Source organism: Citrus sinensis, chromosome 9, assembly GCF_022201045.2.
Source record: "Citrus sinensis cultivar Valencia sweet orange chromosome 9, DVS_A1.0, whole genome shotgun sequence".
Classification (NCBI taxonomy): Eukaryota; Viridiplantae; Streptophyta; class Magnoliopsida; order Sapindales; family Rutaceae; genus Citrus; species Citrus sinensis.
Window position 1 is genome coordinate 18557856 of NC_068564.1, and position 25682 is coordinate 18583537.

The 25682-nt window shown below is 35.4% G+C and overlaps 2 protein-coding genes across 2 annotated transcripts; one reads left to right on the forward strand and one right to left on the reverse strand.

The window, feature by feature from the left end:
• The first annotated feature begins 6587 nt into the window (after nucleotides 1-6587).
• On the forward strand, nucleotides 6588-7454 carry LOC127899900 (uncharacterized). The gene is made up of 2 exons (XM_052434048.1): nucleotides 6588-6718; nucleotides 6806-7454. Exons 1-2 carry the CDS (start codon nucleotides 6588-6590, stop codon nucleotides 7452-7454), a joined length of 780 nt encoding a protein of 259 aa, XP_052290008.1.
• Nucleotides 7455-20016: 12562 nt separating this feature from the next.
• Nucleotides 20017-23330, reverse strand: LOC127899901 (60S ribosomal protein L14-1-like). Its single transcript, XM_052434049.1, has 4 exons — nucleotides 23201-23330; nucleotides 21257-21312; nucleotides 20679-20786; nucleotides 20017-20424 (listed from the first exon to the last, which is right to left on the reverse strand). Exons 1-4 carry the CDS (start codon nucleotides 23328-23330, stop codon nucleotides 20125-20127), a joined length of 594 nt encoding a protein of 197 aa, XP_052290009.1. The 3' UTR covers nucleotides 20017-20124.
• Between the last annotated feature and the right edge of the window lie 2352 nt (nucleotides 23331-25682).

The following is a 25682-nucleotide window of genomic DNA, read 5'->3' on the forward strand; positions in this document are numbered from 1 at the left end:
CTAGTGATGTTTCCTCCATAGCTTCATACTCTTCATCCTCTTCTTAGCTTCGTCCCTACTGTATTCAGTGGTTGAGCTCGTGGGGGGAGAATGAATTTTTCTAGGCTATTTTCTTTCATTCTTTTTGTATTTGGGCTTTCCCATTGTAAAATGCAAGCTGGCCTTTTCATTTTCATTGGGCCATCTTTACCTCCCTATTTTCCTTCAGCACTTCGGGCTTACGATTTCCATTTTCTTCTCTTGGGCCTACACTTGCTTGCATTTGACCCATTTCCCCCTTTTGCTTCTACTTGAATGAGTTGACCATTGACCCTTTTTTTTTCTCATGATCTAAAATTTCCCGCTTTCAGTTTTTCCCATTCATTTCCCGTTCACTATTTCCCACCTCTGCCCATTTCCTCCAAGCCGTACTATTGTCAGCCTGATTCTGCTTTCCTAGGTAGCTGTTAGGGATGGCAAATATTTAATTATGGATGGATAATATTCATCCAAACACAAATCCATAATTATCCATAATGGATATATCCATGGATATTTTATTTTTATTATATAAAAATAATAATATAAAATAGTTAATCCAATATCAAATTTGGCTATTAAACTATTTATATTAGTAATAATATATATATATAATAAAATGGCGGTTCGGTGGTCGGTGGCGGCGGTTCGGCGACCTTCCAGCGAATTTCGGTGGTGGTTCGGCGACCTTCCGGCGAGGTCCGGTGGTGGTCCGGCGACATTCCAGCGATGTCCGACGGTGATCCGGCAAGGTCCGGTGGTGGTCCGACGACTTTCCGGTGGAAGTCTATTTATAATATTAAATTAATAAAATAAAATAATAATTATTAATAATATTAAATAAGTTAAAAAATTAAAGGGTAATTTTGAAAATTTTAGTTTTTAATATAAGAGGAATTTAAAATTTTCACTAGTTAATATAATATTTTTTCAATTGTTTGTTTATTATATTTTTTATTTTTAATTTTATAAAATTAAAATTTTTTAAACTTGTGTTGGGTTAAACGGATATCCATTGGGTAAAAATAATTATCCATATCCATCTGGATATAATTTTAAAATATCCATTTCAATATCCAAAAAATTTTGGATGAATATTATCCGATCCAATTGGATGGATATTGTGGATATCCATTATGGAGCGATGCAGTTGCCATCCCTAGTAGCTGTCCTCCTGCTCTCTCAGTTTTGTAGCCCCCTGCATTAAATGATCTTCAACACCCCATGATTCAGTTGTCTTTCGGGTAAGGATTTATTTAAACCTGGGTTCGTTCGAACTTGGTTCAAACTTTCTTCTCTTCCTTGCTCCTCTAAGTCATGTTGTTTCTTGCTACCTATGCTCGGAATTAATTTTGTATTTGTACCATCTGGAACTTTTGTTTTGGGCTGGCTACACTCTGAATTCCAGCTATTCTTCTTCTTAATTTGCTTTAACCGGTTAACCATTGTAATTGTTGAACCTAGACCAGACTTAATATCCAATCAAGACTCTCCAGGATCTAACTGAACTCTCTAATCAGGATCTAATGAATGGTTTAATCAATTCACTCAAAGAAATCAAACAGAAACAATACACAAAGAACAACAAAATATAAGTGGTTCGGCTGGAGGCAGCCTATATCCACTGAAGAACAGAGCAACATCTTTTATTCAATAGCCAAGAACAAGTTTCAAGTATGAAGACGAAGTTACAAGCAATGCCCCCCCTGATTTCCCAGACTCCAAGACTACTTATACTAGCTTAAGAGCCCTCACGAAGACCCCCTGTCAAACAGTTGTAATCTGGGTTTGTTGGCTAACAATCCCAGATTTCTCCCGCCTATTGTAACTGACTTTAACAACTTTCAGGACACGTGTTGAATTCTTGCTAACATTAAGCCTCAAAACGACATTCTTTTATGCCGTTCAGAGTAAGTGGTAGCACGTGATATTTACGTGCTTTCACTTAAAGCTTTGGCTGACGACCAAAGTTTGTCATACAGGCTTGTATCCGTTTCGGCTGACTTGTCGTATACCAACAAGACCACGAACTGACATGACGGTTGATCTTCTGGAAATCAGTTTAAAGCTCATACTTTAACATTCTCCACCTTGAGCTTAAAACTCTCATGACCTGCTACTCTTCTCTCCCACCATCTGTAATTTAGTTATCACAGATGCCAGCCAAATCCAAACAGAATTTGAATTTAGCTCCTGGAACAGCTTTAGTTAACATATCTGCAACATTGTCATCTGTATGGATTTTCTGAAGCATTACAGTTGCTTTTGAGATTTCCAGCCTGATGAAGTGCACCTTAATGTCAATGTGTTTGGTTCTTTCATGGTGTGTTTGATTCTTGCTTAGGCATATAGCACTTTGGCTATCCCAATGTATCACCACAGACCTCTGATTGACTCCAAGCTCCTTCAACATACCCTTCAGCCATATTGCCTCTTTTATGGCTTCAGCAGCAGCTGTGTACTCTGCTTCAGTTGTGGACAAGGCCACTACACTCTGTAGTTGTGATTTCCAGTTTATTGTGCAATTGTTGAATGTGAAGAGATAACCAGTTAAAAACCTTCTTCTATCCAAGTCCCCTGCATAATCAGCATCCACATATCCCACAATTAAACTGTCATCTCTTCTCTGTCCCCCATATATCAGACCATGCCCAGAAGTTCCCCTTAGATACCTGAGTATCCACTTTACAGCCTTCCAATGTTCTTTTCCAGGATTGGACATATATCTACTGACCACACTGACTGCATGTGCTATATCAGGTCTGGTGAGCACCATGGCATACATTAAGCAGCCTACAACACTTGCATAAGGTATCTTTATCATTTCAGACTTGTCAGTATCAGCTGTTGGGCACTGCTGTTCTGATAATCTGAAGTGAGCTGGTAATGGTGTTTGCACTGGTTTGGCAGTAGTCATGTCAAACTTATCAAGTACTTTCCTGATATATTCCTCCTGTGTAAGAAACAAAGTGCCAGATTTCCAGTCTCTGATCAACTGCATTCCAAGTATCTTTTTAACTGGTCCCAGATCCTTCATCTCAAATTCACCTTTGAGTTGTTGTTTCAGAAAGTTTATATGTTCTATGCTTTTGCTGGCAATGAGCATATCATCCACATACAGAATTAGATAAACCATATCCCCTGATATCTCTTTGTAATAAACACAGCAGTCTAGATTACACCTTTGAAAACAAAGTTTCATCATAAAGCTGTCAAACCTGAGATACCACTGTCTTGGGGACTGCTTGAGGCCATAAAGTGATTTCTTCAGAAGGCATACCCAATCACCATTTGACTGGTCTTCAAAGCCTTCAGGTTGAGACATTACTATTTGTTCTTCAAGCTCACCATGTAAAAATGCAGTCTTAACATCCATCTGCTCAAGATGCATGCTATGAACTGCAACCAGAGCTAGGATCATTCTTATTGAGGTATGTCTAACTACAGGTGAGTAGACTTCTGTGAAATCAATCCCCTCTCTCTGTGTGTAGCCTTTGGCAACTAGCCTAGCTTTATATCTCATGGATTCAACCCCTGGTATACCCTGCTTGACCTTGTAAACCCATTTACAGCCTACTACCCTTTTGTTTTCTGGCCTTTTTACAAGCTTCCAAGTGTTATTTTTGTGTAATGACTCCATTTCATCCTTCATAGCTTTTATCCATTTATCTGCATCCTTTCCTGAAACAGCTTCTCTGTAGGTTTTGGGCTCATCATTGTCTAGTTCATGGGCTGCTGTTAGTGCATATGCAATCAAATCTACATATGCAAACCTCTTAGGTGTTTTGATAACTCTCCTTTATCTGTCTCTTGCCAGTTGATAGTCTTGAATATCTGTATGAGTTCCAGAAGCTTCACTGATATCTTCAGCATCTTCTCTCTCCATGTCTTCAGCTTCATCATGGTAGTCCAGAGCTGATTTTCCTTTAAACTCCACCTTCAAATGTTGTCCCTGTGAGTCAAGTCCTCCTTTTGGTTTAGCAGGATCCTTTTGATGTCCTTTCATTAACATCTCTGACTCATTGAAGACTACATCTCGGCTGACTATGCACTTTGGTGGCTTCATTTCAGTGCACCAGAGTTTATAACCTTTGACACCTTCAAGATAACCCAAGAATACACATTTCAGTGCTCTTGGCTCCAGCTTCCCTTGCTTGACATGTGCATAAGTTGGACAACTAAAAATCTTAAGATTTGAATAATTTGCTGCCCTTCCTGACCACATTTCTACTGGTGTCTTGAAGTTTAGGGCATTGGATGGACTTCTATTCACTAGATAACATGATGTCATCAAAGTTTCAGCCCACAGTGTTTGAGGAAGCTTTGAATGGATCAGTAAACATCTGACTTTATCCATCAAAGTCCTGTTCATTCTTTCTGCTAGCCCATTCTGCTGTGGAGTGTAACTCACTGTTTTGTGTCTTGCTATGCCATTGAGTTTGCAGAAATCATCAAACTGTTTGTTGCAGAATTCAAGCCCATTATCAGTCCTCAGTCTCTTAATCTTCCTACCACTCTGAGTTTCCACCAATGCTTTCCATTGTTTGAACCTCTCGAAGACTTCATCTTTACCTTTCAAGACATAAACCCATACCATCCTCGAGTAATCATCTATAAAAGAGAGAAAGTATTTTGCTCCACCTAGAGAGACAATCTGTGATGGTCCCCACAGATCTGAATGGATGTAATCTAGGGTCCCTTTTGTGTTATGCACTGCAGTTTTGAAACTAGTTCTTGAGGACTTGCCTAGGACACATACCTCACAGAACTCTAAAGACCCCAACTTATCATCCCCTAAGACTCCCTGTTTTTCTAGAATTTTTAGCCCATTTTCACTCATATGTCCTAACCTTAGATGCCATATGAGAGTTTTATCCAAACTCAAACTTGCTGAGATACTAACATCCCCAGTTACAGTAGTGCCTTGAAGCACATATAAGCCATTTTGCTTATTCCCTTTCATAACCACTATAGACCCTCTAACAATCTTCATTACTCCAGATTCAACCTTAATGGAGCATCCAATTTGATCTAGAGTGCCTAGAGATATTAAATTCCTTTTTAGATCAGAAATATGCCTCACATCTCTTAGCTCCCTAATCATCCCATCAAACATCTTAAATCTAATGGTTCCTAACCCAACAACCTTACACATTGTGTTATTCCCCATCAGAACCTCACCTCCATTAAAAGCATTATAAGTAGTAAAAAGATTTTGATCAGGGCACATGTGATATGAACATCCAGAATCAAGAATCCACTTACTGTTTGTCTGAGTTTCAGAAGCCAAAATGACACCAGCTGAGTCATAGCCTTCATCTTCTGATGCAACAGCAGCATCACCATTCTTCCCATGCCCTTCATTTCCCTTGTTCTTTCTATCTGGGTAGTCCCTCTTGAAATGCCCTTCCTTGTGACAGTGAAAGCATTTCAGATTTTTATTCTTGGACTTTGACTTGTCTCTTTTCTTCCCTTTGTTGTAATCTTTCTTCTCAGGTCTTCCTCTTGCCATCAGACCTTCCCCAGCTTTTGTTTCTGCCTTCTTTGTGACTTCTTTAGAGCTGAGAGAATCCTTTACATCAGCCATTGATATTGACTGCCTTCCATAAAGCAATGTATCTACAAAGTGTTCATATGATGGTGGGAGAGATGATAACAAGATTATTGCCTTGTCTTCATCCTCAAGACTCACATTGATATCTTCAAGATCCAAGATGATTTTGTTAAAGTTATCAATGTGAGTTGCCAGGGAGCTTCCTTCCTCCATTTGCAAAGTATACAACCTCTTTTTGGTACAAAGTCTTTTGGTTAGAGACTTCTTGGTATATAGGTCTTCAAGTTTTTTCCAGAGGCCTGCAGCAGTAGTTTGGTGATGAAGAGTAGGAATCCATATTATACTAGGATTAGTTTCCTTATTAACTAAAGTTTAAGACTTTTAAATTCCTTTCTAATTTAGAATTTTGTTTCCCTTTCAATTTAGGATTTTGTTTTTCCTTCATGAATTAGGATAATTACTACTACTATAAATAGCTCCCTCTTGTAACCTTTGAAGGAGAGAATTTTGAGTTTAATAATATTTCAATTTTCAAATCTCTTTGTGAGTATTTGAACAGTTAATTCTTGGTATTCTACGGAATCAACGAGTCTTAACCCTTAAATTCACGGTATTCTTTTGAATCAACGTGAATTTAGTTGTTCTTTTGTTCCGGTATTCTCTAGAATCAACGGAATATTTTGAACATTAAACTTCCGCTGCATCAGTTTGGTATCAGAGCAAAACCTGGTATCACCAATCTAACTTCATCTACCACAAAACCTTTCCTTTTTCCCTTTTTGATTTTTTTCATTTAGCTTAAAAAAAAAAAAAACAAACATAACTTTTTCAGACAAACCACCACCACCATCATACTTACCAACCCAAAATCTTTCAGATCCACCCATCCTTACTCGATTTCTGACCACTGTCATCGGAAATCTAAAACTTTTGCTTAATTACAGTTTCGGCCTAAAATTTTTATTTACTTTCAGTTTAGCCCCACTACCTTTTTAAACCCGAATTTAAAAAAAAAATGCCTCCAAGAAAAGCTCGTGATGCTCATACTACAACTTACAATCATGAAGATGTTTTGAAAGATGAATCCCTGGCTAGTATGACAGCCAGAATTGATATGTTAGCTGCACAAATGGCACGAATGGCAGAGTTACTTGACGAACGCCATCGTACTCCAGAACGTGAAGACAAATCAAGTGGAAGCTTTGCTAACCCATTCTCTGGGCGTTGACCTAGAACTGAGTCTACTGATGACAGAAGATGGGAATCTGGGTTGAGAATTGACATTCCCGAATTTCAAGGAAGTGGTCGACCTGAAGAATTATTGGATTGGATTAACGCCATTGAGGAAGTTTTCGAATACAAAGAAGTTCCTGAAAATAAACTAGTTTCGCTTGCTGCAACTCGATTTCGTGGAAGAGCAGCAGCTTGGTGGCAACAAACTAAGCTCACAAGGATTAGGCAAGGCAAAAAGAAGATTGATTCTTGGGAAAAGTTCAAGAAGCACTTGCGTGGAGCATTCTTGCCTCATAATTACGCCAAACTGTTATACCAACAGCTACAGAATTTAAGGCAAGGTAATCGATCAGTGGATGATTACACTACAGAATTCCATTGGTTGGTGGCACGCAATAACTTGACAGAGACAGAAGAGCAACAGGTTTCCCGCTATATTGGAGGCCTACGATCTCAATTTCAAGACCAATTAAATTTACTTGACCCATACTCTGTTTCAGAGGCACACCAACAAGCCTTGCAGTTGGAGAAGCAATTTAGTCGACGTACTAATGACTCAAGCTTTCGGGGTGCTCGAAGTGTTGTTCGTGATAATTCAAACCCGACTTCCCAATTTCGTACTTTTCACTCCTCCAAATCCTCCAAATAAAACTAGTAAGCCTAGTGAAATCGGTCAAAGCAGCAAAACCCAATCCTCGGGTTCGGGATTACGCTGTTTTAATTGCGGAGAAAATGGGCACCGAATGACAGAATGTAAAAAGGGAGGAAAATATGGTAAAGGCTTATTCGTAGGCACAAAGGAAAGCGAAGACTATCAGGAGGAAGAAACTGAAGAGTTTGCTGTAGAACCAACTTTTGATAGTAATGGTAGCGCTCAATCTGTTGAAGAACATGGTGATAGCGGACCAATGTTGATCGTGAACCGTGCATTCTTCACTCCTAAAGGTCAAGACAAAGACAAGTGGCTACGACAAAATATCTTTCAGACTACTTGCACAATTGGGGGTAAAGTATGTCGTACGGTCATAGACTCCGGCAGTTGCGAGAATGTCATTTCAGAAGAAGCCATAACAAAGCTAAATTTAAAGACAGAACCTCATCAAACTCCATACAAGCTCACATGGCTGAAGAAGGGGAATCAAGTGACAGTATCGAAATGTTGTTTAGTTTCCTTATCCATTGGTTCAATTTATAAAGACAAAATTTGGTGTGATGTTGTGGCTATGGATGCTTGTCATCTATTACTGGGTAGACCTTGGCAATATGATCGAAACGTAGTGCATGATGGGAAGAGAAACACCTACAGCTTTATGTTTAACAACACCAAGATCGTTCTCCTACCTAACAAGGAGTTTACTCTCCAGCAAGACTTGGGTAATTATTTGTTAAGCAAGAAGCAATTTATAGATGTTGTAGCAGAGACAAAGAGAATCTACATTTTATTGGGAAAAGAGAGTAACGGTAATTCAAAGATTCCTGAAGCTGTGACACCTATTCTGGCGGAATTTCAAGATTTGTTCCCCAAGGAGCTACCACAGGCTTTACCACCTCTTCGGGATATACAACACCAAATTGATTTGGTACCAGGTTCTACACTACTAAATCGACCTCATTATCGTATGAGTCCTACAGAACATGAGGAATTAAGGCGCCAAGTAGAAGAGTTACTAGAAAAGGGATTTATCCGTGAAAGTCTTAGTCCCTGTGCAGTCCTTGCTTTATTGACTCCAAAGAAAGATGGTTCTTAGAGGATGTGCGTGGACAGTCGAGCTATCAATAAAATTACAGTTCGATATCGTTTTCCAATCCCTCGATTAGATGACTTGTTAGATCAACTCAGTGGAGCAACAATTTTTACCAAACTTGATTTGAAAAGTGGCTACCATCAAATTCGAATACGACCTGGAGATGAATGGAAAACAGCTTTTAAAATTCGCGAAGGGTTATACGAGTGGTTGGTAATGCCGTTTGGCTTATCCAATGCTCCGAGTACTTTTATGCGAGTCATGAATCAAGTTCTTCGCCCTTTCATTGGAAAGTTTGTGGTTGTTTACTTCGATGATATACTTATATATAGCACCAGCCACGAGTTACATCTACAACATTTGAGAGAAGTGCTTTCAGCCTTAAGAGCAGCAAGTTTATACACAACAGTAAACAAGTGTATTTTCTTAACAGAGAAAGTATTATTTTTGGGATATGTGGTGTCGAAAGATGGTATATCTGTTGACCAATCAAAAGTGGATGCTATTCGAGATTGGCCTCCGCCAACTACTTTATCCGCCACCAGAAGTTTCCATGGATTGGCCTCTTTTTACAGGCGATTCATTCCTCATTTCAGTACTATTATGGCACCAATCACGGATTGCATGAAAGGAGGAAAATTCTCTTGGACAGAGACAGCTACTAAGGCATTCGAGATTATCAAAGAAAAGTTGATTACTGCCCCAGTACTTGCTCTACCAGATTTTTCGCTCACTTTTGAGGTACATTGTGATGCTTCTAAGGTCGGCATTGGAGCTGTTCTTAGCCAACAAGGTAAGCCTATAGCTTATTTTAGTGAGAAGTTGAATGGAGCAAAGGCACACTATAGCACTTACGACGTGGAATTTTACGCAGTAGTCCAAGCGTTAAAACATTGGCGACATTATCTAATTCATAAAGACTTTGTTTTATACACTGACCATGCCGCGTTAAAATACCTCAATAGTCAAGACAAACTCTCTCACAGACATGCCACGTGGACAGCATTCCTTCAACAATTTACTTTTGTGGTGAAGCATACCTCTGGTGAATCCAACCAGGTAGCAAATGCACTTAGTCGACGAACTTCTTTATTGACACAGATGCATAATCAAGTTCTTGGATTTGACACATTTCGAGAGTTATATGCTTCTGATCCTTACTTTGCTCCTATACTAGAAGACGTTGTTGCAGGGTTTCGCTCAGATTATCATTTACATGACAAATTCCTTTTCAAGAGTAATCAGTTGTGTGTTCCTGACTCAAGTTTGAGATTGAAAATCATTGCAGAGTTACATAATGAAGGGCACATGGGTCGTGACAAAACTCTGGCTCTAATAGCCAACACTTATTTTTGGCCTACTATGAGGCGTGAAATCTATCACTATATCGAGACTTGTCGCATTTGTCAAGTTTCCAAGGGCGCAGCAACTAATGCTGGGTTATATATGCCGCTACCGATTCCAACACAACCTTGGGCTGACATTAGCATGGATTTTGTTTTAGGATTACCCCGCACTCAGAGGGGTATGGATTCAATATTTGTTGTTGTTGATCGATTCTCGAAAATGGCTCACTTCATTGCTTGCAAGAAGACTACAGACGCTTTGACTGTTGCTCGCCTATTCTTCAAGGAAGTCTATAGATTGCATGGTTTACCAAGGTCTATAGTATCTGACCGGGATACACGATTTCTTAGCCATTTTTGGAAGACATTATGGAAATTGACTAACACTCGCCTGAATTTTAGTAGTGCTTACCACCCACAAACAGATGGTCAAACTGAAGTTGTCAACCGCTCTTTAGGAAACCATCTACGTAGTCTAGTTGGCGATAACTTGAAGATGTGGGATCAAAAGTTATATCAAGTCGAGTTTACTTATAACCGTGCAGTTAAGCGTAGTACTGGTTTAAGCCCTTTTCAGGTAAATTACGGATATAATGCACGAGCTCCCATTAACTTGGCTCCAGTTCCAAATTTAGTTCGCAAAAGCGGTAAAGCAGAAGACTTTATTGAGCAGCTTCAGAAGATTCATGAAACTACGCAAGAGTCTTTGAAGCAGACGACCGAAGGTTATAAAATTATGGCAGACAAAAAACGTCGAGCTTTGGAATTTCAAGTGGGAGATTTTGTTTGGGTTATCCTAACTAAAGATAGATTCTCAGTTGGTGAGTACAACAAACTTTCTGCCAGGAAAATCGGCCCTTTGGAGATTATAGAGAAGATAAATCCTAATGCCTACATATTAAAACTTCCTAGTCATATCCGCACTGCAGATGTATTTAATGTTAAGCATCTTATTCCTTACAGAGGTGATCATGATGAAGATGTTGCTGACAATCCGAATTCGCGGGCGAATTCTCTCCACCCTGGGGGGAATGATGAAGAGTAGGAATCCATATTATACTAGGATTAGTTTCCTTATTAACTAAAGTTTAAGACTTTTAAATTCCTTTCTAATTTAGAATTTTGTTTCCCTTTCAATTTAGGATTTTGTTTTTCCTTCATGAATTAGGATAATTACTACTACTATAAATAGCTCCCTCTTATAACCTTTGAAGGAGAGAATTTTGAGTTTAATAATATTTCAATTTTCAAATCTCTTTGTGAGTATTTGAACAGTTAATTCTTGGTATTCTACGGAATCAACGAGTCTTAACCCCTAAATTCACGGTATTCTTTTGAATCAACGTGAATTTAGTTGTTCTTTTGTTCCGATATTCTCTAGAATCAACGGAATATTTTGAACATTAAACTTCCGCTGCATCATTTGGTCTCCCACTTCCCTGAGAACTCCATCTCCCAGACTCAAGATTAGTGTGCTATGAGCTTTATCTAAAGCATCTCGCATTTCTTCATCAGAAAGCTTGCTGGGTTTCTTTTCAGATCTTGAATCACCCAAAGTCTCCTCCAGTCCCTGATGAACCAACAGAGCTCTCATCTTAAGCCGCCATAGATGAAAGTCATTTTCTCCAGTGAATTTTTCTACCTCAAACTTGGAGGTTCCCATTTCTTGGATCAAAGATCAGAGATATAGCTCTGATACCAATTTGTTGAACCTAGACCAGACTTAATATCCAATCAAGACTCTCCAGGATCTAACTGAACTCTTTAATCAAGATCTAATGAATGGTTTAATCAATTCACTCAAAGAAATCAAACAGAAACAATACACAAAGAACAACAAAATATAAGTGGTTCGGCTGGAGGCAGCCTACATCCACTGAAGAACAGAGCAACAGCTTTTATTCAATAGCCAAGAACAAGTTTCAAGTATGAAGACGAAGTTACAAGCAATGCCCCCCCCTGATTTCCCAGACTCCAAGACTACTTATACTAGCTTAAGAGCCCTCACGAAGACCCCCTGTCAAACAGCTGTAATCTGGGTTTATTGGCTAACAATCCCAGATTTCTCCCGCCTATTGTAACTGACTTTAACAACTTTCAGGACACGTGTTGAATTTTTGCTAACATTAAGCCTCAAAACGACATTCTTTTATGCCGTTCAGAGTAAGTGGTAGCACGTGATATTTACGTGCTTTCACTTAAAGCTTTGGCTGACGACCAAAGTTTGTCATACAGGCTTGTATCCGTTTCGGCTGACTTGTCGTATACCAACAAGACCACGAACTGACATGACGGTTGATCTTCTGGAAATCAGTTTAAAGCTCATACTTTAACATTGTTGAGTTGTGTCCCACATTGGCTAGTAAATGGGAGATGCTTGGGTTTATAAGGTAGTAGGTCACTCCACCTAAAAGGCTAGTCTTTTGGTTGTATACCTAGAAATCTTATGCTAAGTCCCCCCAACAAGTGGTATCAGAGCTAGACCCTAGTAGCCGGAATGTGGTGGTGGAACAACTCAAGTGTGTCGGACGAAATGACCGGAGTCCGGCGGTGGTTTCGTTCGAGGGGGGGATTGTTGAGTTGTGTCCCACATTGGCTAGTAAAGGGGAGATGCTTGGGTTTATAAGGTAGTAGGTCACTCCACCTAAAAGGCTAGTCTTTTGGATTGGATACCTAGAAATCTTATGCTAAGTCCCCCCAACAGTAATTGCCTTTAGCCATGGATCATAAGCTAGCTTATCCTTGGATTGGGATTTATAATGGATGCACTCCCTGTATTGTTGGCCAATGTGCCTACAACTAAAGCAAAAATCAGGGAGCCTTTTATAATACACCACCATTGGAATATCATCTTCGTTGTTGCATTTTTGTGCTTTCTTCCTCTTTCATCTCCTTATGTTCCAGTATAACAATCTTTTTCAAAGGCTTCGTAATGTCTATTGAAATTCTCATCCTTAAAAATTTGCCTATGCATTCCCCTGATGAGTTCGGTTTAACCTCCTCCACCCTTCTAATTATCGAGCCCAGTTCTGCAGCTGTTTCTTTCTCCATGCACATCAGGGGTACATCATGTATTTGTACCTAGAAAGATACGTGGCTAAAGTCCTGCTTCTTTATATCTCCAATCCCAGATAGTTCGGTAAGCACTATAAGTGCTCTTTCAAAGTGCCATGGTCCACCTGCTAAATTCTCCTTTTGTCTTTATTCAATCCAAACCTAAACATAAAATCGTTATCTCCAAGACTTTCAATTTTTACTTCTTGCCATGTTCTCCATACTAGCTGTATTGCTAGTTTCAACCTCTCTATCTTGAATTCTCTTGAAAGAAGAACTTTCCTTACCAGGCAGCCAGTCAAAAAAAATTTTCCCTTTAATTTTCATTATACTTTTAAACACTACTTTCCCTTCTTCCTCCTCGCTTAGCCTAATAGATCTACACTGCTTTATTAACTCCTCTGTATCCATTCTGAAAGGCTGGCGAAAAAACCTCAATAAAAGTGGGTAGTTGTTTTGGATACCAACCACCGTAAATGATTTTAAAAGACTCTTGTTTCTGTTGGTAAAACTAAACTAATAAACGTGGAGCCAGTGATGCCTTGGCCCTTAAAACTCACTCACAAAGGAGTGACTAAAAACAGAGTTATGATAACTCAAAGAACCTCTCATCCTTTTCGGTTTTCAGAGAAAACCTTCAGGAGATAACTTTTTAAGTATATTGTTGTTTTTTAAGCTTGGCAATTTGAGATTGGTTAAATTGCAGTATAAATAAGAGTGCTTTGCTTGTAATGGACACAAAATCCGAGTAAGAAAAGCATGAATCCTACAACCATTGATTTCCCTAAGCTCCCTTTACTTTAATTCAATTATTATTTATTTTATACTTCCTATACTCAATAATTACAACATATTATCAGCACATATCTCTAGTGTTGGAGGTATCTCATCTCTTATAATTTTATTTTATTTGTTTATTTAATAAAACTAGCCTTATAAATATGTTTTGTGGTTGCCATTAATTTAAATTTTCTACATTTAAAAATAAGGCTAGTTATTATATTTTTCTTGTTTATTTATATTACTAATATTACAAACAAAGATTGAAGCATACAAGATTAAAGTGTATTATTAAAGTTTAAATCAAGATTGAAGTATATAAAATCCAATCTGAAGCCATCATTATCAAGATTGAAGCCTTTCAAATTCTTAGACCTATATGAAGCTTTGTATTTGAAGATTCTTAAGCCCCTGAAGATTAATTGAAGATGAAAAATCTTCTTGAGCTTGAATTTGAAGTCCACAATATTTTCGGTGAAAATTACTTATCTTGAATTCTGCCTTAATAATTTACGATAAGCCATGTGACTCAGTAATTCATCTGGAAGCCATAAGACTTGATAACACATTCAAGCTCATAAGCCATAAGACTTGATAACACATTCAAGCTCATCCAGTTAATATGAAGCCATTGATTGAACTGATATGAAGCCATTGCATAAAAATAAAATATCTCACCCAAGTGGAATCAGTTTCGATAGTAAGATTTCAAGTTAATCCATGATTACAATTTTGAGCTTTATAGGATTACAATTTTGAGCTTTATAGAATTACAATATGGTTAAAGATATATAGAAAGAAAATTATCAATGAAGAAGGTGTACTCAACATTTCATTCTTCAAACATGATTCTATAGCAATAATACCGAGCTTGCTAACTTGATAAGCAAATGATGTGATTAGTATGAAAAAAGTTTATAAATTTTGCTCAAACACAAGAAGGGTGGCATTATAAAGAAACAATCATCCACTATGTTTTCGCATTTACATAGCTACTAATTTAATAAACAAAAATTTTGAAGCCTAATCTGTCAATGAATTTAGATTGAGATATGATTGAGCCAAATGGAAAGAAGCAATCCATGCATAATTGACTTCTTTAGCCAAACCTTTTTTGTTTTTTTTACTTGTAGTCCAACCATAAATTTCCCTAACCTCCATTTACTTTAATTCAATTATTATTTATCTTGTACTTCCTATACTATCAATAATTACAACAATGTTGGATTTTTCAATCACTTGTTTGAAAATTTTCTTTCAAAATATGTTTGATAATTAATAATTATTTGGTGATTGTAAATGTATTAAGTTTAATGTTCTATTTGGTATTGAGATATTGTAACTATAACGGAATAATAATTTTAATAAAAGAGTAAAGATACATAAAATTTTTCATCATACAAGTAGTGGATTTGAAAAAATTTAGCTTGCAAGTCCTAACTACTATTTATTAAATACATTAATACTGTAATTTTTAAGTTACAACTGACCAACTTTAGTACTAATTAAATATGACCTGAAAGAGCAACTTATATTGACTATTTTTCATTAAAAAATAAAATAATTTAACAATACAAATATAATTAAGGAATAGATTCTCTAATAATTTGATACCACAATCGCAAATATACACTTCATGAATTCAACATAATGGGTTTGTATTGTAAAAAATGGTAAAATTAAAGTTGTTGCATTGTACTGGCGTACCAATTTATCAACAACAAATCTAGATAAATAATCATAAATTTGATAAGAAGCCCCCAAGTATAGTTTGCATTATGTACTTTTTTTGATACATATCAATAAATTATTTTTAATCTTATTTATTTATAGTTAATTAATTATTTATTAATAATATTGGCACATTTGACAATTTCAACTTAATTTACTTCAATCATTTTTGTTACAAAAACATGATGAAAATAATTTTGGTCACTAGAACTTTTTAAAATGATTTTTCCATGACAAATATATGACAATTTATTTTTCGTCATAGAAAATATAAGGTGATTAATTTTTTATCTTTAGTGACTAAATTTGTTTTTATAAAATATCATTTTTCTCATAGAGCACTTAATTAGCCATTGGTTACCAATCAGATGTTGTTGTCTATTGCTGTTGTTACCATTCATTGCTTGCCAAAGTTAGTTCTAGGCTTCTAATCAAATTTATTGTTAGAATTCTCATATATGGCAAGTTCTCCACAACCATAAAAAGTACATTGGCAAAAGTTCTTTTTTCCCCAAAAAAAAAAAAGTTTGGAAACTGCTGGCTTCCTTTACTCATTACCCTTAAATGGCAGCAAGTTGAGAATTATCATCACAACATGCATTATATCTTAAGCGGATGGTGGTGGTGGTATCACGTAACTTGCAATTGTTTAACATCTAATGGCACCTCTTTTTGCCAACGTTTTTTTGTATGGTTGCATAGATTCGACAATGAGGTTACTAAAAAATTTAGTGACGTATGACCAACAACTATTGGTGTCAGTGCGTAGTAGCCAATGGCAATTGAAGGCAACAATGGTGAGAATATTTTTAATAATAAATAATAATGATATATAAATAATATATATATAAATTTATATTACACCAAATGTTATTCTGCATTAAATTTTAATATATTTTAATATGATATATTACAATCTAGTACAATATATTACGGTTCAATATATAAAATGTAGTGTGACACTCCAAGCACACCCTAAAATCATTCAGTATAATTCTATGTGGTATTTATTCACTTCTTATATATCAAATTCATGATATAGTCGCGTCCATTAATTAATTCTTGAGTAACGGGATTGTCAGTGGGTAGGATTAATTTGAACACAATTTGTAAGGTTACTGAGGCGATGTATTAGAGATTATAATATTCCATCAGCATAAGTTGACTATTTTATTACTGTACAATAATATCCATTGGTTTCAACTATATAATTTACATTTTTGTATATATATCAATTGCTTACCCATATATTTTATGTGAGAATAAGAAGTAAAAAGATAAATTAAACATAAATACATATAAAAGTGACAATGGCTTCACACTGCCAATCAAAATTCTATAGGTTGATGCAAATTTTTGCTCAATGTACATTGATTGATTTGTGTTCAAGATTTTCTTCTAAATCAAGTTTTGTGGCATATTTTTTCCTTGAGTCATGTGCATCAAATCACGTGTCTCTTTGTGGTTAATCATTCTATAAAATGAAACAATTGTCAAAGGGGGCTGATGTGCCGGCAATTACCCTTTGATGTTCAATTTAGTCTTTTTACCTTTTCTACAATAAGAAAATCTAGAGTGAGATAGGTAGAGTCTTTGTACTTATTTTATACCTTTTTTCTCTTACCTTCAAATGGGGGGTTTTAGCCTTTACATAGCATAATCTTGAGTCAATTGGAGGGGTATATGACACTTTTATTGTGACAATATCAGCTAAAGCCCGTGCATGGAGACACTTATTTACATGTGTCAATACTTGTTCATGACAAGTACTATTTTGTCACTTGTCATGTTTTTTTAATCTCTTGGCATTTAATGGGCTCTGACTTGATTTTGGCCCTTATCTTGGCTCCTCATAAAGAGGATTGAGTTTGCAGCATTTTACCCATAAGCGTAAAATATATATTTTTTCGTAGGCATATTTTGTAGAATGAATATTTGTCCGCAGGCACATTTCGTAAATGCGTATTTGCTCACAAGTGAATTTTGAAAAATGTTTATTTGCCTTTAGACGCATTCCGTAAAATATATATATTTACCTATAAGCACATTTCATAGAATGCTTATTTGCCCGTAACCTCATTTCGTGAGATGTACATTTGCTCATAGTTGCATTCTGTAGAATGTATAGTTATCCATAGGCGCATTCCATAAATATATATTTGCCCATAGGTGTTGTCAGACTAAATTACGAATAACCCAAAACCCATGAAAAATGTCGGCCCAATAAAAGTATTTTATATGAAATAACCTAGTCCCATTCTCTATAAGAATGGGCCAAGTGCTTAAAATTCAAAGTAATGTTTCTAAATGCAAGATAAAACAAAATGTTAAAAATGTGATTCATCAAAGAAAGACCTAAGTCTATTTTTTACAAAGAATGATCTAAGTCCACTTTTTTACAAAGAATTACGTAAGTCTATTCCTTACAAAGAATAATCTAGGAACTTAAAAAAAATTCTAAGAAAATACTTGAAGAGTGAGTCCTTGATAAAGTGCCAAAGGCGTGATTCCTTAAAGAATGATCTAGGTCTATTCTTTACAAAGAATGATTTAGGTATATTCTTTATAAAGAATGACCTAGGTCCACTTTTTACAAAAAAAAAAATTTAGGTCCATTCCTTACAAAGAACAACCTAGATACTTAGATAATATTTCTAAATAAGAACATACAGGCTAATAAGCATTCCACAGAATGTACCTATGGGCATATATACATTATACGGAATGCACCTACAGACAAACATGCATTCTATGGGATGTGCTTACGACAAATAAACATTCTAAGAATGTACCTATGGGCAAATAAATATTATACGGAATATACTTATGGACAAATATATATTCTACTGATGCGCTTACATGGGTAGATACACATTTTACAAAATACGCATATGAGAAAATATCACTACTAGAAAAATGGTCTTTACTGACTTTAGAATAGTGTCAAAAATTACTTTCACTGACACTTTTTAATTGTGTCAGTAATCTGGGAGTCAGAAAAATAGTGACGCTTGTAAGTGGTGTCAGTGATTACTATTACTACAGTATCACCGATATTATGACACCATAATGTTAGTAGTTATTGATATTTTATTAGTGTTTATAATTACTGTTACCGTGGTATCACTAGTTAATTTATTTTTAAAAAATAAAAAATTGAATTGGATCATTGCCTATTGATTTGTTGATAAAATTAAAAGGCACCACAAAATTACAAAAAGAAATTGATTTATATCACAAAATCTTTCATTTCACATTTAAATATTGTTAGTATATATTACAAATTCTAAAACTTCAATAACAAAAATATGAGATATCCTACTCTCATAACTAAATAATCCAAATTCAATACATAACAATTTCTACCATCCAATCAAATGCCTACTACTTGTGGCTAAGTTTAATAAATCTAGAAGTTAAATTGAGAAGGATGACTGCCTTTCACTCTTTGAATATGAGTAGTATAATTGCGTTATCACACCAGCAACTTCTCCATTCAATAGACTGTATGGGTTAGGATATAAGTGAAGTTGAGGAATAAACACTTCAAACACATTGATCAAATCTGCATATGAATAAATGGAAAAGAAAAAAAAATTAGCTACCAATATCCAGCCATTAGAGAAATAACAATTAACAGAAATAAAATTATTTTGTTCGAAAGAAAAAAATACTCATAAGCTATTTATAAATAAACTCAATTATTCTCTTTTGGTAAAGGTTATATATATAGCAAACTATAGCAGACAAGAAGTTTTCAATGTAATATATACTTTCAGCACAAGCATGTTACTCTATCTACATATACCAAATGATTTTTGTGCATAGTTAAAAGCTATCACAAATGCTCTATTATAAATAAATCATTCCAAAATAATAATAATAATAATAATAATAATAATAATAATAATAATATATTGCCATTATCTCAATTTCTCATAATTTGCTGGAGACAATACAAGATTGATCTAAAGTTGACGGTGGTCGTCCGCCCAAAGCATGCTCGATTGATTCGAGAATTGATGGTAACATGCTAACAACCAGCTGCCTTTCATGCACGCCTAGATCACTCTTTGTTGCAACAATTCATTATTAGTTAGGACCTATATATATATATATATAATGAAATATTTTGGAAAGTATATGAAAAACTTCTTTCGCATTAATGTAATGCTACCTAGAACTACAAAATATCTTATATAAATAAGTCTATATAAATTAATGTGGTATGAATAGATTAATTGTATAAAATTATAATAAGCTTATATAAACAAAAGTTAAATCGTGATTCAATTTTATTACCAAAATAAGAGTATATATGTGTGTGTGTGTGGAATTAGTTTTAAGTGCACACATATACAGGCAAACATGGACAAATTAAGAAATTGAATTAACATGGCCGCACCAACCTTAACATTGCCAGCTTCCTTAATGGTAGTGATGAGCTTGGTCTGATCTGCTAGCTGCATGCTGCCAACCGTTGATATCACCACATCCACTTGCTTGATGGCTTTCACCAAGCTCTCGTGGTCGTGCAAATCACCCTGCACACCCCACCCAAAAACGCCAAGCTGATGTTTTCTCATATTAATCAATACATTAATAGAATCAAATTGAAGCTGTAAGAATTAAAAACCAGAAAGGGGAACACAAGAGAGAAATTCTATGCTGCATTCTCCTTCTTGAGTTTTGCAAGCTCCTGTCGAATAAGTCCACCCTTCTTAATCTTTGCCAACATGAGCTTGAACTTATCAAAATCATTCAGTGCCGCTCTCCTTTTCTGGACAATCAGCTTCTTGCCCCAGGAGCTGTTTTCCCATTTGTTCTTCACATCAGCCTTCTCCATGGCTTCAATCAAAGACTTCTTCCTAGGAACTCGATTGATGTCAATCTTAATATCCGTGAGAGAAAGCCTCTTGAAGTTCATTTGGCTCCTCACCATATCAGGGGCATCAACAAGAGCCTATAAAGCATCACAAAAATAATAACAATTGTATACAACTAAAAAATAAACGAAACAGTTCAAAATTCAAAGAAATCCAAGCTAAAATCACTCTGTTTACAAAAGCACATCAACTTTCTAATTTGCTATTTTTGTACAAAAAAAAAGAAGGGGTACCCAGTTATCATCAACTAAATCAAAATATTCAGAATTCTTGTGACAATTTTATAAGATTCAACTCAAATAAAGCATAAGCGCAAAGTGAATAAAGGTACCTTGTTTTGATCAAGGACATCGACGATGACCACAAGCTTCCCATAGTCCTTGCCGTAATTAATGAGAGCAACTCTTCCTATCTCCACATATAAACTTTCAATTATCAACTACTTGTTGAAAAAAAAAACTACGAGAGATTCAAGTTAATTAATCACTGTGTTGGTTAATTTAATATTGTAAATATTCTGAGCAAATACAATTATTTAATTCTAAAATTGGAACATCATTCCTGGCAAATGGATGAACAAGCAAAGTTAGTTGGATTCTCCATTGTCTAGACACAAGAAACCAACCAAGAAAACAAGAACAATAGTCAAGGTTCACTTATATATAAAATAACTATTGAACGATACTTTTGAGCCTACATATACTGCTACACTACCATTAGCCGACATGGCCGGCCTATTACTTCCAGTCATGCATAGCAGCCTCATGACTTTGCTGCTCAGGTTGCAGTTGGCCATGCTGAGGCTGCTCCTGCATCTTGGTTCTGCTGCTGATGTTGCATCTGGAACATCTGATGATTAATGGAAAGTTGTTGAGCCATGTGGCTTGAAAGTTGGGCCTCTCCATTGACCTCTGCAGCAGCGAGCTTTAGTCTCTGTACTTCTGCAGCCAATGCCTCGTTTAAAGCTGCCAAATCAAGCACAAAGTAGGATGCATAACTAACGGAAAACCCTTTTTTATGACAGCGTGATCCTAAAATAGTTTATTAATCCATAAGTAAAAACTAAGAAAATCCATTAACTTGCATTGGAAGATAGAGATAAATCTAACACGAGTCAAGATGCCCTTAATTGCATAAATAGAAGACAAGTAACAAACCGAACCAGTGCAATGATCAACATTGGTCTCACTGCCCCCAATCAAAAGCACAAGGACAAAGTATCAATCCTGAGGTGTTAATCATATCTAATATGCCCGACCAACTCATTCAAGAGAGCTAAGGAGCAGTGAACCGTACTGGAGAAGAGTTCTCATAAGAAAACAAAGAAAGTGCTGCTAGGTAAGAACCATTAACATCATCAAACCATTCCCACAAATAGTCTCTCTTCAATCTTTCTAGTCTTTTAGCTACCCCACAAAGAATTTTGAATAGCAGAAACAGATCTTCAAGCATATAAACATGCAGAAATAATAGTTAACAAGCAGCACACATATGCAATTGATAACTCAAAGGAAATAATTTCTAAATAACTATTTGTGAAAAATGTAAACTTATGTTGATCTAAAAGGTTACATGTTTTGTACCATTTCTTGAACTGTTGAAGGTACACGATGCAATTGCCCTGTATTGTAATAAGAAAGGAAGTAAGTAAAGGACAAAGATGAGTTATATGGCTGATAACTTTACACACACATTGCTATTAAATCTTAAGAGTCACAAATCTCCAAGCATGGAACTACATTGTGATAATACTATAGAGAGAAGCCTAATTCATACCTAAATACTCAATAAATAAATAAAGAAATGAATTCCATCCCCTATAGATGCTAGGGAAATATGTGTAAGTCTACTAATGACAACTGTTGCCAGTTGAAAGCTAACAAGATCCAACCAATCAAAGCATAGGTTCTCCATTAGAGATAAAATTTATGTTAGCTAGTCACGCCCATGGGTAGCACAGTGGGACATGGAGTTCAATGTTGACTTCTTACCCAACTGATAGACACAAAACACAAGAAAAATAACCACACATAATAGCCAAATAACACAACAATGGTTCTCAGTTTCCATAGAAATCCATTAGATAAAAATTAAAATGAACAACTTTCCCAAACAATACTAAAAGTTATAGGTGAATGAAGTTAAATGGAAAAAAATGACTGCAGCTAGAACAACAACACCAGGTAGTATGACTGCAGCTAGTGGTGCCATATCAAAGCCACTGCTCCACTTGCTGCAGATAAAATAGAAAAGGTAAAAGAAATAATGAACAAAGACATAAATGCCATACTTATCCTAATTTTATCTGTTTACAGAATGGAGATAACATATCTCAAAAGTTGAACATGTAAAGCCTTTCCTCATATAATAATTAACAAGGAACTTTCGCAGTTTCACCACCCCAATGACCACATTTAAATTAATTTGTTCTATACCTTTTGGAAAGAGCACGGGAAGGAGAGAGTGATTTTGGTCGATTCCTCAATTTGTCACTTGAATGGGAACACGATCTATGTCTATGCCTTCTTTCTTTGTCTCTATTATACTCACGATACCTACAAAAAAAAAGTGATTAATTTCAATTATTGAGCATCAAAGATGCATTTCACACTTGTAAATAAAGTTTAGGGTTTTTGTTTTCTAATTTATTTGGTTCTTTCATCAATCATTTAATCAATTTTCTATAGATCTGATCTAAAAATATAAAAATCAAGAAATTAATCACTCTTTTTTTTATAAAAAAAATTAAATTACAACATGATTCCCTCATTTTCTAAAATTCATGAAATAAAGAGATAACACATCTAAAAAATTTTCAAATCTAATATGAAAATAGCCATCTATCGCACATACCTCGCTTCTTATCTTTTATCTTTATTATGAATGAAAAGAACAACGGCTGATGGTCGCCTGGACGATGATGACGAGTAGCGATGAGAGCCGAAGCGAAATGACTGCGACAAATGAGAGGCGATACCACCATGACGAATGAGAGACAACGATCATGAAGACTGGATGACGATCGCAAGGGGAGGCCAAGCGACAACCACGAAGACTAGATGACGGCAGTTTGGGCAAGGCAGTGAGATAGGAGATCGTGTTTTGAGAGTTAGAAAATTAGGGTTCTTTCATTTCTACTTACAAGTTCTTTTTCTAATTGGTTTTTTGTGTTTATATAAATGTTTTTTTGGCTAATACCTTAAAAAATAGTTACAATTATTTTTTTCTTAAATTTAAAAGCTTGACTGTTGGAAGTCTTGGGTTCGAGTTGTATGTGGAACAAGATTAGAATTATTATATTTTTTCAACTGATACTTTGGTGTCAGAGATCTCTGATGTCTAACTTACAGATACCATCGTATCAGTAATTTGTGATACTTAAATGTTAAACACGGAAAATGGTCCACATGTATGTAAATACTGATACTTTTTAAAAAAGTGTCACGAGTTAAGTATCAGTAAAGACCATTTTTCTAGTAGTGTATGCATTCTATGGAATGTGCTTACTTGCAAATATACATTCTCCAGAATGTGGCTATGGGTAAATACACGATCTACGGAATGTGCCTAGAGGCAAATAGACATTCTACGAAATGCGGCTACGGGCAAATATATATTCCATAGAATATGCCTATGGGTAAATATACATTTTACAGAATAAGCCTACGGTCTAACAAACATTCTACGGAATGCACTTACAAGAAAAATATTACAAAAACAATCCTCTTTGTAAGGAACCAACATAAGTGACGAATTAAGCTGAAGCCCACTAAAGGTCAAGGACTTAAAAATATGACAAGTGTCTAAATAATACTTATTCTGAGCAAATATTGACACATATGAATATGTGTCTCCATGTATGAGCTTTGGCTGACACTTGTTATAAGAAAAGTTCCATGTAACCTCTTCAATTAAGTATAAAAAACTACCCATCTCACTCTAGATTTTATCTTTCTAAAAGTTGAGTAAAAGTAACTGTTTTGAGTGTTGGATGGTTATCGCAGGCACACCGATCCCCTTTGACAATTGTTCCTTTTTGTAAAACAATTAACCATAAGGGGACAAGTGATTTGAGACACTCGCCTTAAGGAAAAAAGTCATAATACTTGATTTAGAAGAAAGTATGAAACACAAATCAATCACTGTCCATTGAACAAAAATTTTCATCAATAGGTGCATTTAGTAGAATATATATTTTCTGTATGCGCATTCTGTAGAATGCTTATTTATTAGTAGGCTCATTCCTTTAAATGTTTATTTGCTCGTAGATGCATTCCATAAAATGCTTATTGCCCATAAGCGCATTCCATTGAATATATATTTTCCCATAGGCGCATTTCTTAAAATGCTTGTTTGCCCCCAGACTCATTCCGTAAAATATATATTTTCATGTAAGCACAATCTGTAAAATGCTTATTTGCTCATAAACTCATTCCATAAAATGTATATTTGCTCATAAGTGCATTCTGTAAGTTTTTTTTTTTTTACTCGTATACTCATTCTATAGAATGTATATTTGGGTGTATTATGTAAAATGCTTGTTGGCATGAAGGCTCATACTTATAAATATTTTCTAAGTGTCAAAGTCATTCTTTGTAAAGAATATACATAGGTTGTTATTTGTAAGAAGTGTACCTAACTCATTCTTTGTAAAGAATGGACCTAGGTTCTTGGTAAAATTATGCCTTTGACTCTTTTTCCAAGGCTCTCTCTTTGAGCATTCTATGTAAAAATATTTTCTAAGTGCTTAGGTTATTCTTTATTAAGAAGAGACTTTGGTCATTATTTCAAGAATCACTCATTCGACGGTTTATCAAAAACTCGCCCCTTTAGCATTTTGTTTAGAAATATTTATTAAGTTTTTAGGTCATTTTTTGTAAGAAGTAGACCTAAGTCATTTTTTATAAAAAGTAAACTTATGTCATTTTTTGTAAAAAATAGATTTAGATAATTCTTTATTAAATCATACTTTTACAACTTTGTCATATCTTACATTTAGACACTTTTCTTAGGATTTTAAATACCCAGGTCAATCTTATAGAGAATGCACTTAAATTATTTCATTTAAAATATTTTTATCAAGCTTATATTTTTCATGGGTTTTGGGCCATTAATACACTATGTATAAACTACAAAATCTTCATTATAGGTAAGGTGAATTTTACCCAATGTTCCAAATGCATGCACTTGCTCGATCTTCATCGTTAAGTTTCAGAATTTCTCTAATATGTTAGATAAAGAAGGCTTGAACGCAGTATGAGTTAATCCAAGCATGCTAACAGCACCAACACTTTTGATGACGATGATATCATCTCTCTTCAAGTTGATCTTCACG